At 46.2% G+C, this 13,742-nt stretch overlaps 1 protein-coding gene across 2 annotated transcripts; it reads right to left on the reverse strand.

The window, feature by feature from the left end:
• Positions 1-2,388: 2,388 nt before the first annotated feature.
• LOC115130105 (thyroid hormone receptor-associated protein 3-like) lies at positions 2,389-13,346 on the reverse strand. 2 transcript variants are annotated; one of them, XM_029660880.2, is made up of 11 exons: positions 13,147-13,346; positions 12,097-12,145; positions 11,310-11,948; positions 9,241-10,776; positions 5,267-5,436; positions 5,002-5,113; positions 4,829-4,895; positions 4,590-4,723; positions 4,295-4,472; positions 3,827-3,950; positions 2,389-3,303 (listed from the first exon to the last, which is right to left on the reverse strand). In XM_029660880.2, exons 2-11 carry the CDS (start codon positions 12,135-12,137, stop codon positions 3,290-3,292), a joined length of 3,015 nt encoding a protein of 1,004 aa, XP_029516740.2. In that variant the 5' UTR covers positions 12,138-12,145; positions 13,147-13,346; the 3' UTR covers positions 2,389-3,289. The 2 variants fall into 2 exon arrangements, with proteins under 2 accessions (XP_029516740.2, XP_064875403.1); XM_065019331.1 differs by having other exon boundaries at positions 4,295-4,397; positions 13,147-13,345.
• Positions 13,347-13,742: the final 396 nt, after the last annotated feature.

Below are 13,742 nucleotides of genomic sequence, written 5' to 3' on the forward strand. Positions count from 1 at the left end.
AAAACTCGTTTTTCAACCACCAAATTTCTTGTTAACAAACTATAGTTTTGGCAAGTCGGTTAGGACATCTACTTTGTGCATGACAAGTAATTTTTCCAACAATTGTTTACAGATTATTTCACGTATAATTCACTGTATCACAATTCCAGTGGGTCAGAAGTTTACATACACTAAGTTGACTGTGCCTTTAAACAGCTTGGAATATTCCTGAAAATTATGTCTTGGCTTTAGAAGCTTCTGATCGGCTAATTGACATCATTTGAGTCAATTGCAAGTGTACCCGTGGATGTATTTCAAGGCCTACCTTCAAACTAAATGCCTCTTTGCTTGACATCATGGGAAAACAAAAGAAATCAACCAAGACCTCAGAAAACAAATGTAGACCTCCACAAGTCTGACTCATCCTTGGAAGAATTTCCAAACGCCTGAAGGTACCACGTTCATTTGTACAAACAATAGTATGCAAGTATAAACACCATGGGACCACGCAGCCGCCACACCGCTCAGGAAGTAGATGTGTTCTGTCTCCTAGAGATGAACGTACTTTTGTGCGAAAAGTACAAATCAGTCCCAGAACAACAGCAAAGGCCCTTGTGAAGATACTGGAGGAAACAGGTACAAAAGTATCTATATCCACAGTAAAACGAGTCCTATATCGACATAACCTGAATGGCCGCTCAGCAAGGAAGAAGCCACTGCTCCAAAACCGCCATAAAAAAGCCAGACTACGGTTCGCAACTGCACATGGGGACAAAGATCGTACTTTTGGGAGAAATGTCCTCTGGTCTGATGAAACAAAAACAGAACTGTTTGGCCATAATGACCATCGTTATGTTTGGAGGAAAAGGGGGGAGGCTTGCGAGCCAAAGAACACCATCCCAAATGTGAAGCACGGGGGTGGCAGCATCATGTTGTGGGGGTGCTTTGCTGCAGGAGGGACTGGTGCACTTCACAAAATAGATGGATGGCATCATGAGAAAGGAGAATTATGTGGATATATTGAAGCAACATCTCAAGACATCAGTCAGGCAAAATTTGTGGCAAAATGGCTTATGGACAACAATGTCAAGGTATTGGAGTGGCCATCACAAAGCCCTGACCTCAATCCTATAGAAGATTTGTGGGCAGAACTAAAAAAAAGCGTGTGCGAGCAGCAAGGAGGCCTACAAACGTGAATCAGTTACACCTGCTCTGTCAGGAGGAATGGGACAAAATTCACCCAACTTATTGTGGAAAGCTTGTGGAAGGCTACCCGAAACGTTTGACCCAAGTTAAACAATTTAAAGGCAATGCTACCAAATACTAATTGAGTGTATGTAAACTTCGGACCCACTGGGAATGTGATGAAAGAAATAAAAGCTTAAATAAATCACTCTACCATTATTCTGACATTTCACATTCTTAAAATAAACTGAGCATTTATTTGACCGAGAAAATGTGTCGACAAAGACTCATCGATCTCAGTTAAAGCATCGGCGGGAGCAAAACAGCGCCCCCCGTCTCCATATGTGTAGACCATGTATCTGATGCTGTCTGGACCAAGAGTATGGCATGTCATAATATTTCTGTCAGATACATATAGAGGGCCATGTTTCGCTCGATCAGATGCTTTCTCCGGTGATATAGTTTCAGTAGAATTATTCCTGTCCAAATAAAAACATTCAAAATACTTCACCAGGGACATGACTTATCCACAGACGATCATTCGCTTATTGTATTTTCTTTTAAATAGCTGTGGATTGTTTCAAATCACAAGTGTGTAGGCCTATGCCTATTTGGGATGCCCACAATTTGGGCACACGGGAATATGTCTAGCTGATTGAGTTGCGTGGCCAGTGAAAAGCCTCTAAAATATGTGTGAAGTTAATGTGTTTTGAGTATCATTTAAAATGTTGCATCAAGATGGGGAGGGGTTGTGTGGATCTCTCCAGAATACATGCATATGTAGGAACATGCTCATTTGGCAATGTTGGATTACCGATTGTCTTAACTCACCACATCCACCACCAATAAACAGAGTTTCTCAGTCATTTTTTCTTTGCCTCGCACAAGCCAACGAAGACTGTTTTTTAACATCCATTGCGAATGATAGTTCCTAAGTATTAGAACAATCTTTCCAACACTCCCGGCCTCGGTAATCACCAAGCCTCGGTGTGAAAGAGCAAAATATCATGATCTGATGACCCCATATAGCCAGTGGAAATGTTATTTTAAAAAACAGCAGTCTGTCTAGAGCTCACTGGGTGGGAAACTGAGGGCCCAGAATAGGCTAGTTGATACAATGTTGAAGTTCACTAACAATAGCCCAGGTCAAGACAGATAGAAAGGGAGGCAGACAGGTGGAGAAGAGAGATGATTGTGATTGAAAGAAGCAGAGTTTTCATTAGGTTATTTTCTACTGTTTTTATTTGTCAGCTTTACTTAGTTGAGATGGAGGTTACAGGCCTACTGCTGCATTGGCCTATAGGCTCTCTGAGTTCTATGAGCTCATTTCTTTAGCCGCCAATGGATCACAGTGTATCAATGTGTTCATATGGCAGAGGCTGCTGCTCTCACCTCAGTTCAATTTGAACTTTGACATTTTTATCATTTTATTTCAGATTTTTATGATTAACCACGTGACAATGATTGAGAAAATAAAATATTGAAATGAAACTGTTGCACAAAAATGTGCATATAAAACAATTATCATAACTGGCACTAAGAACGGTAGAAATGCTAGGGTAAATTGGAAACATCCACAAACTTGAAACTCACCAGCTGCCTATAGTCTTTACTATTACAATTTGAACATGCAAGAGGATGCACACATAAGGTGGTCCCGGGAAAAAACATGCCACGCCTATGGATATCAAAGGCCGGTCCAACTGAATAGTTCTGCCGCCGGCTCTGTCAGTTGGTCAGGTGTGGTGCCTAGACAGAACAAAATCCTGCAGTACCAGTGGGACTCCAGGAGCACAGTTACCTACCCCTGCTCTACACTATACTTGCTCGTTTTGTAACAAACTGAAATTAGGCAAACATTTTGCAACCAGGAAATGGTGGAACGATTTATGCATAGTGCATCTTTACATATCAGTTGGCCATCTTACTTCCCCATCACATTACTCTCTCTGTCAGGAGAGCAGCTACATTGCATGGGCTTTACATTGACAGCGTGGTACAGAATGTCAGTTGGTCAGGTGGTCGTGGTTCAGGCTGTGGTCAGTCTGCAGCAGTGTGATCTATAATATATACAGCCTATCAACAGTTAACCACTGACTCCATTTGGATTGCTCCAAGCTTCCATTCACCAGTTGGCACCTGTGAGAGAGAGAGAGCGAGACAGAGAAACAGAGACAGAGAGACAGAGAGAGAGAGAGAGAGAGCGAGAGAGAGTGCGAGACAGAGAGTGCGAGAGAGGTCTTGTGAATATAGGTATTAGGTTAAGAAGTAGGGCAGCTAGGGTTGTAATGGTCCTATTAGTGTGCAAGATGATTGTCTAGAGGAAAGGAGAGGACTTGATTGGCTCAGGGTCAGACATAAATGAGATCTAGGGAACAGATGGACAGACTAATTTGTAAGTCGCTCTGGATAAGAGCGTCTGCTAAATGACTTAAATGTAAATGTAATGTACGTAACCAGACAGGAAGGTAAACAGAGGCCAGTCATAGGAATTACACTGTCAATCAACCAACCAATCAGCGAATGACTGAGGTCACTGAACATGGCTGGGAAGTTGTGGTTCTCTGAACAGGTCTGTGAATGACAACACACTGTACTTTTTAACTTCTGTTTCCTGGTTTACATTGACTGTACATACTTATGTTTTGGGGTACTAACTGACCGTTAATATTGTGGTTCTGTTGTCTCGTTGATCCAGGCAGGTTGCAAGGGCTATTAGGAGGCCAGTTGTTCCGTTGCTGGTCTCCCATGTCTTGTCTAATCATGCCACCTCTCCTCTGACCCCCCTAGAGAGAGAGAGAGAGAGAAAGTGAGAGAGCAAGAGAGAAACATCCAATATATATTTAAAGAAAGATAAAGATAATATCCATTTTATTCACTTCCCTACCAAATGTAAACAGACACACGCACACCCTCACACAGTTCTCACACACCCTCACACAGTTCTCACACACCCTCACACAGTTCTCACACAGTTCTCACACACCCTCACACAGTTCTCGCACAGTTCTCACACACCCTCACACAGTTCTCGCACAGTTCTCACACACCCTCACACAGTTCTCACACACCCTCACACAGTTCTCACACACCCTCACACAGTTCTCTCACACCCTCACACAGTTCTCACCATGTCTCCAGGCCACCTCCTCCCTCTCCGTGGTGGGCCTGACCAGCCTGAAAAGCCCTCCTGTTCCTCGTCTTCCTCTCTACCATACCCCCCCTGATGGTCACTGAGACAGAGTGTGTGAGAGGGAGAGATGGTGTAAAAATGCACCCTTCCTCCACTTCTTAAGGTAATCACTGATCTGACAGATTGGGTGAACACAAGGATCCGTAGATCAGTGATGACTCCAAGAAAGGGAGGAAGGAATCATTGTAATATTCAAAAGAAGCCCCATCATGTCTTCACTGTGTTGTAGTACCTCCCGGCAGCCAGGGGGTGCTGTGAGAGCCTGCCTCCAGGTATGGTGACCTTCACTCCCTCCAGCCTCTCCTGTCTCCTCCTCTCCAGGTCATGTCTCAGGTCTCCGGGATCTCTCACTGCCTGCTGCTGCCTCTGATCACACAACACATCAATAATACATCACTCAATCAACCAATACATTCAGGAACCAATCAGTCCATTGACATATCAATCATAAACCTCTACACATTATTGTACCTGCATGCGGCCAACTTTAGAGAAGACAGGTTCCATATCAGGTTCTGACATACTCATGTTGAACAGCCTGGACGAGAGGAATACAAATATATTGTTTGTAAACAGCACATTAAAGGCTTAAACAAAAGCTCTAAAGATATTCAAATTACCATGGTAACCAGGTGTTCATGTACCTGTTCAGAGTTGGTCCTTCTTCCTCCTGCTCCTCCTCCTCAGGCAGACCTCCATCTTGGGGGCCAGAGAAACGCTCGTTCAGTGTCACACCATCACCTCTAAAGTAATGCTCTGGAGAAAATCAGAGAAAGAAAGAGTAAGAGATTGATTGCCTTGAAGGCTGCGATAAGTATCTATAGATTCTGTCTGAGATGGGCGGTGTGTGCGTGTACACAAGTGGCTGTGCGTGCGCATATTCAGGTTGTATTTGTTTCGTTTCCTAACCTTTGACCTGGTGCACCAGGGTGATGATCTCCTGGGCGAAAGTCCCAGAGTGCATTGCGGATTCCCGGTACGTCCCAGAATGCTCTAGCATGGGCAGGAAGTCTAGGCGCTGGCGGCCCACGTTGACCAGATCCAGCGACAGCTGGCGGTGTGAGGAGTAACACAGCTGGCTGGAGGAACAGAGGAGGGATGAGAAACAGAGGAGGGATGAGCAATGGAGGAGAGGAAGGAAGCGGTAGAGGCATTACAATCTGAGATCAGGCCTGAATACAAGGGTTTAACTATGAAAGTATAGTACTAGTAGCTTCTAACAGTTTACTGTGGTAGCTAGCTGATGGGACATTTGTGGAAAGGGTTTGATTTAAGTAAAGACTGTAGTTTGGGGGTGGAACTAAGTCATTTGTTCTGAACAACAAAATGTATGCATGTATGAATAAGTCATTTTGCATAAAAGCATCTGATAAATGGTATATATATATTCTGAATTCAGTAATACTGTTGAGGGGAGTTAAGTGGTTCTCTAGTGGATCTCTTATGTAAATCAAATATAACTAAACATTGTGTACTGAACAACCTTACCTTGACCGAGGCATCTGTAAACACACTACACTTACCTTCACATTTTAAAGCTTTAGGAAAAATGACTGATTAAGTACATCATCAAGAGCTGTTGGTTTGGACATGTTTGCAAAAATGCACTTAAAGTCCAAATAAGGTCAAATTGTTTAAAATGAGTTTGAAACGCAACAGGAAGAGAGTGAGACATTACTCGTCTCCAGGAAGAGTGAGACATTACTCGTCTCCAGGGATGTAGTTGTGAAACGCTGAACGCCAGTCGAGATAACGGGTGGGGGGGGTAACGCTAATGCTAACAAAGTGTATGTGGTGTAAAAGGTGCATCAACGCTCTTGATGAAATAATAAAAAAAGTGTGAACAGTGATTATCCTCCACTACATCCCTGCCCACTTCCTGTGCCAGTGTAACACTGGCATGGGTCAAAGGTGAAAATACATGCTTCTTTAAATGTTTCGCTGTCTGCATTTGTCAATCGACAGTGTAGTTCTTGTTCTTGGTTGGTGAAATGTTGAGTGTAGATGCTTGTCCTTGTTTGGTGAAATGTTGACAATGTAGTTCTTGTCCTTGGTTGGTGAAATGTTGACAGTGTAGTTCTTGTCCTTGGTTGGTGAAATGTTGACAGTGTAGTTGCTTGTCCTTGAACGGTCCAGAGTGGACAGCGTAGTTCTTGTCCTTGATTGGCCCAAGGTACAGTATGTTCTCTTGCAGGTGTGGTTTTCGTGAGCAAGTTGTGCCTAGATGAAGTGTAGACTGACAGAACCCATCTGTACAGGAATGTTTCTGTGATGTCCTTTTTCAGAGCAATACTCAAGTGTTTTCATGAGGATTCATCCATGCTGAACTATTGGCTGATACATCGGCTGTGTTTGAGGTTTCAATTCCTCTTCTTCCCAAAGTGTTCATTCTGGGGCCTTTTAACTAGGCCGAGTCCAGATTCACTGTCAGGAATACCTCAGTCCTCACCGAGTTGGGTTTCCCCTTGCTGTTGTAATGCTTTGACAGAGCTGTTTTCCTGGTGCAAAATGGAGTTCATCAATAGTCATATGGTTCTGAGAGCCTCCTGGAGAAGAGACACTATTTAGTGGGATTGAGTTTGAGCAGTATTACTCCCTGATTGGTCCATGAGTATCAGTGTCAATACGGGTGGAAAAGACAGCTGAACGTTAGCTTGAAGAAGTCAAACCGAAAGCTTTATTTTCATGTGTTGAGTCTAAAAGTATTTTTCACTCTTTCCAATGTGGAAGTTCATCTCCACATATTAATCATCCACTGCTTTTCTGACTGGACATCATCCTGGTCATCTCCAGACCTTCACATTGCCTTCTGCTCTTCTCCACTCTTGCTTGTGTCTACTAGCTGGTCACTCAGGCTTTCTTCAGTTCATACAGAAGGTGGATCTCTCAGTGTTTAATGACTGTGCTCCTCCATCCAATGATTGGAATCTCCCTGGTCTGTTGACGTCCCTCTGACTTAGGCCATAGCATCCGGCCTTTACTTGTAGTCATCCAGTGTTGTCCTTTGTTCTGGTACAGCTCAAAGTGAGTTATACTAAGAACCTGTAGCCTTTGGTTGCTTTAAGTACAACATCATTGCCTTGAGTTGTTGTTCAGACAGTCAGGTCTGCTCAGTGCTGCTCTTTATAGTCCATTTCTTTGAGTGAACCTGTTTGTAGAAAGGTATGCAGGGCCACTCCAAACCCAGTTTGGTCGTAAGACCCATGCAGAACAGATCCCAGGTTTCTGAAAATATGTGGTGAGTGTTGAGAGAATTTGGGTCCAAGTTTGCCACAGAAGCGTAGGTGTTGTGAGACCGTGGCATAATCTCCTTTAGGCCTTGAGACTCTTTAGCATCATGGGTTTAGACATGAAGAACAACCAGGAACATGCTAATGTGAGGCCTTGAGGGTGGTCAAGACGCCGACTGAAGTCGTTAAAGTCTTTGGCAAGTTTCAGTGGGAATGAGTCCACCTCAGATTAAACACATTGGATGAAGACTTAACATTATTCTGCTTGCTTGACAGATAAGTATGAAAATCCTCTAGAAGTCTGCAGAATAATATAGGCAATGATGGAAAGAACATGTTGACTTACCTTTGGACATTGGTCTGAATAAAATACAAAAGTTGAGCTAGTTTAAGCTATTTGAAAGTCTTGTGACTAGAGCTGGTGTTTTGGCATATGTATCCTCTCAGGCTGAGTGGGGTAAGGGTGAAGGGTCATTGCCTTGCTCAGAACAACACTGCTTCTGAAATAAGTCCTTTCACAATAGTATTTCTCTGATTAGCTGATCAAGAGCTGATAATTCCAGGTGTTTCTCAAGACATTGAAAAAAACATGGTGGTTTCAAACAGATGTTCCTGAAGTGCAGTTCAGGACATATTCCAGCCCAAATAGTCTTCAGTCAACCGAAGACCAAGGCACCATGCAGTGGCTCAGTGACTGACATTTATCAGGCTCATCAACTCCATATTAGAATGTATTGGGTATCATGTATACAGGAAATCCTCCTATATACCAACGAGACTCTTCTGCAGTTGTTTGGTGCTCAGTTTGGTTAGTACCAAGACTTTTCCCCTTGTCTTCATGGGTTCTGCATTTTCCTCCAAGCCTCGGGTCAATCAGCTGTAGTGAGTGGCAGAACTGTGCCTCCTCCACTCCCCTCCATCCACTCTTTACTTTCCAGAGCTCCTTCAGCACGTTCCACCATGCAGGCTGCTTGCTCTTTATTCATTTCAGCTGTGAAGGATGAGCTGCAAACACACTGCTGGCATCTGGTTGGTCTCTTGGCTGGTTGGTCTCTTGGTTGTCAGGGATGCTTTCGCTGTGGGAAGCTGCAACCACTCCCTTTGTGAGTTGCCACATTCTGTTGGGTTGTTCATTGGATGAGAGAGAGATTTCTGAAGAACTGATGAGCCAAACCTCTGCCGTGAGCCATTAGGTTATTCATATGGTTGATAGTCTTCTACTGTGGCATCTCTGTTCTCTAGAATGTTGCAAAGCTGGTCTGAGATGTTCTGCCCCTTGATGAACAATAAAAGTTATTTGGGAGATCCCGACTTGCCTCCTCTATGAATTGATTCCACCTTTCTAATCATGAGAATGTGAAGGACAATGCTGTAAAATGGCCACTACTAAAAGGAGGCGTTTGGCGATTCGCCATGTTCATCACTGCAATGCCCCACATCAGGAAGGATCAGTTTGATGTATATAAATTGCGTCCCATCACAAATTCTCAGCTTGTAGAATTAAAAAAAATTGGTTAGAAGAAAACTTCCTCCTCTGGCTGTCAATGATCTCAGGGCTTCTGACTTTGTCTTCCTGCAGTTGACAGTGAGAGTTGAAAAGAAGCATGAACTTTCACCCTTGACCCCTAAACGTTGCTGTCGGAAACACCTTACCTGTTCTGGCCCACAGGCCGGTTCATGTCCACCTTGATGGTGAGCGTCTCCTTCTCGCCGGCGCCCATGCGAGGCATTCCCATATCGTTCTGCTGTTGGTTCCAGTTGGGGTTGAGATCACTATGCTGAGGTTTCCTAGGATCCATCCTGCCCTGTGCTGGCGGACGGCCTCCTCGCGGCCCTGGTCCCTGGGCCTTCTCGCAGCGGGGCTCCTTGTTGCTCACCTCTGCCCAACCGGGCGCCTCCTCTCTGGGCTCCATGTCCCAGATGCCTCCCCTGGGTTGGTACCCCTGGTGCTCCGGAGGGGACTGCTGGGGGATGGCATCCCGGGGTCGGTACCCCTGCATTCCCTGAATTAGAGGCCGGGGCTGGTTCATGGAGGGCCCCATCTGTCTCTTGCCACCCTGGGCTGGGGCCCCCCTCTCCCCTCGGAATGCACTGTTTCTGGCCCTGGGCTCTGTGGGACTACCTCTATCTTGGAAGCCCATGGGGCTGGCTCTCCCATGACGATCAGGGCTTCTTCTGGACTCATGTATAGGCCCTCTCCTCTCCTCGTGTACAGGCCCTCTCCTCGCCTCGTGGACAGGGCCTCTCCTCTCCTCGTGGACAGGGCCTCTCCTCTCCTCGTGGACAGGGCCTCTCCTCTCCTCGTGGACAGGGCCTCTCCTCGCCTCGTGGACAGGGCCTCTCCTCTCCTCGTGGACAGGGCCTCTCCTCTCCTCATGGACAGGGCCTCTCCTCTCCTCATGGACAGGGCCTCTCCTCTCCTCATGGACAGGGCCTCTCCTCTCCTCATGGACAGGGCCTCTCCTCTCCTCATGGACAGGGCCTCTCCTCGCCTCATGGACAGGGCCTCTCCTCGCCTCATGGACAGGGCCTCTCCTCGCCTCATGGACAGGGCCTCTCCTCGCCTCATGGACAGGGCCTCTCCTCGCCTCATGGACAGGGCCTCTCCTCTCCTCCTGGACAGGGCCTCTCCTCTCCTCCTGGACAGGGCCTCTCCTCGCCTCCTGGACAGGCCCTCTCCTCGCCTCATGGACAGGCCCTCTCCTCTCCTCCTGGACAGGCCCTCTCCTCTCCTCCTGGACAGGCCCTCTCCTCTCCTCCTGGACAGGCCCTCTCCTCTCCTCCTGGACAGGCCCTCTCCTCTCCTCCTGGACAGGCCCTCTCCTCTCCTCCTGGACAGGCCCTCTCCTCTCCTCATGGTCAAGCCGACCCCTGGCCTCTTCTCTGGTATTGGACCTGCTACCCGACTTCCTGAACCGCTCCTCAGTGGCTCTGGCCCGGTGGTGACGGTGACTGAATCGGTCGTGGCTTGGGCTCTGGTCGGGGCCACGGCCCCTCTGGTTGTCGTAGAGTTCTGGCCCTCTGCTGTTTATAATACCATGGTCATGCTCCACGATGAGGGTTCCAGGCCCCCGGCCATCGTGGCTCCCTGAGGGGCCCCTGCGCCCCCGTGGCCCTCCTCCTCCGTACCCTTCCCGGGGCCTCTCCAACGAGGGGCGGCGCACCCTAAACTCTGTCTCCTTCCCGTACCTGTGTCGACATAAAGAGCAGGTGACATGGTTCAGCACTGACCGAGGACATACGATCACGCTGACTATACCTAACAAATATACAGATTTTGTAATAGCTAGCTTTCAATTTATTTAGGAAAACACGTAGCATATGAATAGAATTTATGGGCTAATAGATAGTACCTTACATATCGGTTAATGACAACAGTCATTCATGCAAGCTGATTAGCAATAAACAAAGCCATATGACATCACAAGTGCACAAAGCCTCTAGATTACAGCGGGTAACAAGAGTAAAGTATTCAACTATATCACAGTGTACGTCATGGCAAGCACCTGCTTCCAAGGAACACAGAGACAAGAGCATGTCATCCATGTTAAGCCATGCAATTCAATCTACTACTACTACTCCAAGGTTACATGATTACACAGGGGACACAGTAAGCAGGGTGAAGTTTGCGCTTAGAAAAAACAGGAAGCTGGGTTCTCCTCTTCAATCTTCTTCTCTCGCTTTTGGCCATAAAATTCCAACGGAACACTGCTCAAATTTACCCAGGATGCACCGCTTCATCAGCTTCCCTCCGGTTCCGGTCAGAGATGGTGCTCTTCTCTCTATGCATGTCATCTCTGCTTCGTTCTCCATAGGGACCCGGAAAATCTCCACCCCTCCTCTCCCCCTTCCCCCCACCCTGAACCCTCTCCCTGGGGCTGCGGTCCCTGGACCTTCCCTGGCTCTGGTCCTGCTCTTCTCTTCTCCAGCCTGCAGAGGACACTATCTGGTGGTGGTCAGGACTGTAGTGAGGGTGCTGCGAGGCCAGTGATGGCAGCTTCTCTCTGGGTAGCCTCTGAGGGGAGTGGGGCAGCCCTTCGCTCCCGCTTCCTTTTCCCCTGCCACCCCCTCTGCCATCATGGGGGGAGAGCCTTCTGCGCTCGGCGTAGCCCAGCTCGTGAGGTGCCGGTGGGATTCTGCGATGGTGGAATTGCTCTGGGGGGAGGTGGTGGTCAAGCCTGTGGAGGCCTGGGGAAACAGGTCTTCTGTGGCCCTCTGGGCCATCTGGGTGGATCTCGTCCATGAAGCGAACCCACTGATCCTCCCCAGGCAGCCTGCCCAGGTCAGCCAGCACCTGCTGGGGGTTGAAGTCTGGGTCGTCCCAGGGGAACCGCCGACCATCCTGCCTGCGCGGACTAACTCTGCAATAACACACAAAAAGTATAAAACATTTTAATTGTAAAGCACCTTTCATACAGCGTGCTGAGATGAGACAACATTCTAAAGTAATCTTACTGACCCACACACTGGACTAGCATGTCAAATGAAGTGTGGAAGATATTTATTTACCTGTGAGAATAGTGGGGCGATCGTGACCGTGGCCTCAACATTCTCTTTACTTTGAGAGATCAGTGGACAGAGAGAAAGAGTATGCATGGGTAAAATACCACAATACACAGTTCCCTTGCTGTGACGCCATACAATAAGCATCAATAAGATTTATTTTTATATTTATGTCGTCTACACATTTTCACAGGTGCAGCCAAATGCTTGTTTCTAGCTCCAACAGCGCAGTATACCTAACAATGCAAAACAATACACACAAATCCCCAAAACGTAAAGAAATTTAAAAAAATATCAGAACAAGCAATGTCTGTCCTGAATATATAGCAATATACATTTCAGATTATTCCGCAAAATGCTAGGACTGTAATCAGCATTACTATGTCGTTTAACTTGGAAACTAAAGGGATTTAAATGTACAGTAGTAGAAAAACATTGAGAACTAATCGTTGTGTATGCTAGCTAGGCCATGCTAAAACCACTAGCTAGGCCATGCTAAAACCACTAGCTAGGCCATGCTAAAACCACTAGCTAGGCCATGCTAAAACCACTAGCTAGGCCATGCTAAAACCACTAGTCAGGAAGAAAACCAGACTTGGGACTATGATCAGCTCAAACGACGAAATATTTAACTAGTTACTACCAAACAATACCAGGTAACGTAGCTAAGTCTAATAAATAGCAGTGATTTACACCAGATTAACCGCCATATCTTAACATTTGTGTGTTTAATTGTCGTTGCTAGCCGACACTTTCAACTCCACGATTTACGATGTGAATTGAGCGGCGACTTGTTTGGGCGACTGGCCGTTTATCAGCGTTGGGTGAATTTTGACTCGTTTTATTGTCGCCTAACTGGAGCTCACAGGTCACATAACATTAACACTGTCGTGTGGTATTATTTGGGTGTGGGAATCAGTCGTTTTTAATAAAAACTTCATTTTATGTGACGTCGGAGCTCCAGTCCACCCACAATAGTCGCTGCTGCACCACATCGTGTATCGGTGAGTTTAATCGCCTATGTCGTAGCCAGCTATCTAGCTGCATGGCACTTACCCCAGCGCACGTTCCTACCAAAACTAGAGGATACGTAAACCAAAACACCAGTCTCGCACACACGATTTTATTACACAACTACTAGCTAGTAAGTAATGACGATCAAATATATCTCATATGAAGGACGTTCGTATTGTCTGCATTCAGGAAGTTGTACAGTTGACCGTCTTTGCCTCGCGACTTCAAAACAGAATAAACTGCCTTTGACCCGGAAACACACACAATAAGGATAGCGCCACTGTTAGGACGTTTGAGTCAGACGAAGGGGGTTAGTTATATCATCTTTGCGTGAGTTGTTTCCTCTGAACTAGATGTGTCCCCTACAATTCATTTTTTAATCAAAAATCACTGTAGAATACCAAATTATTTTTTCACAAGACTGAGGATATAAAACACTAAGAACAGCTGCTCTTTCCATGACCAGGTGAATCCAGGTGAAAGCTATTATCCATATCTTATTGATGTAATTTATTAAATCCACTTCATTCAGTGTAGATAAGGGAAAACAGGTCAAAGAAAATGTATAAGCCTTGAGACAATTGAGACATGGATTGTGTATGAATGCCATTCAAAGGGTGAATGGGCAAGACAAACGA

Source organism: Oncorhynchus nerka, linkage group LG6 (assembly GCF_034236695.1).
Source record: "Oncorhynchus nerka isolate Pitt River linkage group LG6, Oner_Uvic_2.0, whole genome shotgun sequence".
Taxonomy (NCBI): Eukaryota; Metazoa; Chordata; class Actinopteri; order Salmoniformes; family Salmonidae; genus Oncorhynchus; species Oncorhynchus nerka.

Coding starts and splice junctions, on each gene's coding strand:
- LOC115130105 (XM_029660880.2), bottom strand. CDS start 12,137: ATGTTGAGGCCACGGTCACGATCGCCCCACTATTCTCACAG. Junction 5,114..5,266: donor CCTGGTGCACCAGGTCAAAG/GTTAGGAAACGA, acceptor GATTTTCTCCAG/AGCATTACTTTAGAGGTGAT. Junction 4,473..4,589: donor CACCCCCTGGCTGCCGGGAG/GTACTACAACAC, acceptor CCAATCTGTCAG/ATCAGTGATTACCTTAAGAA.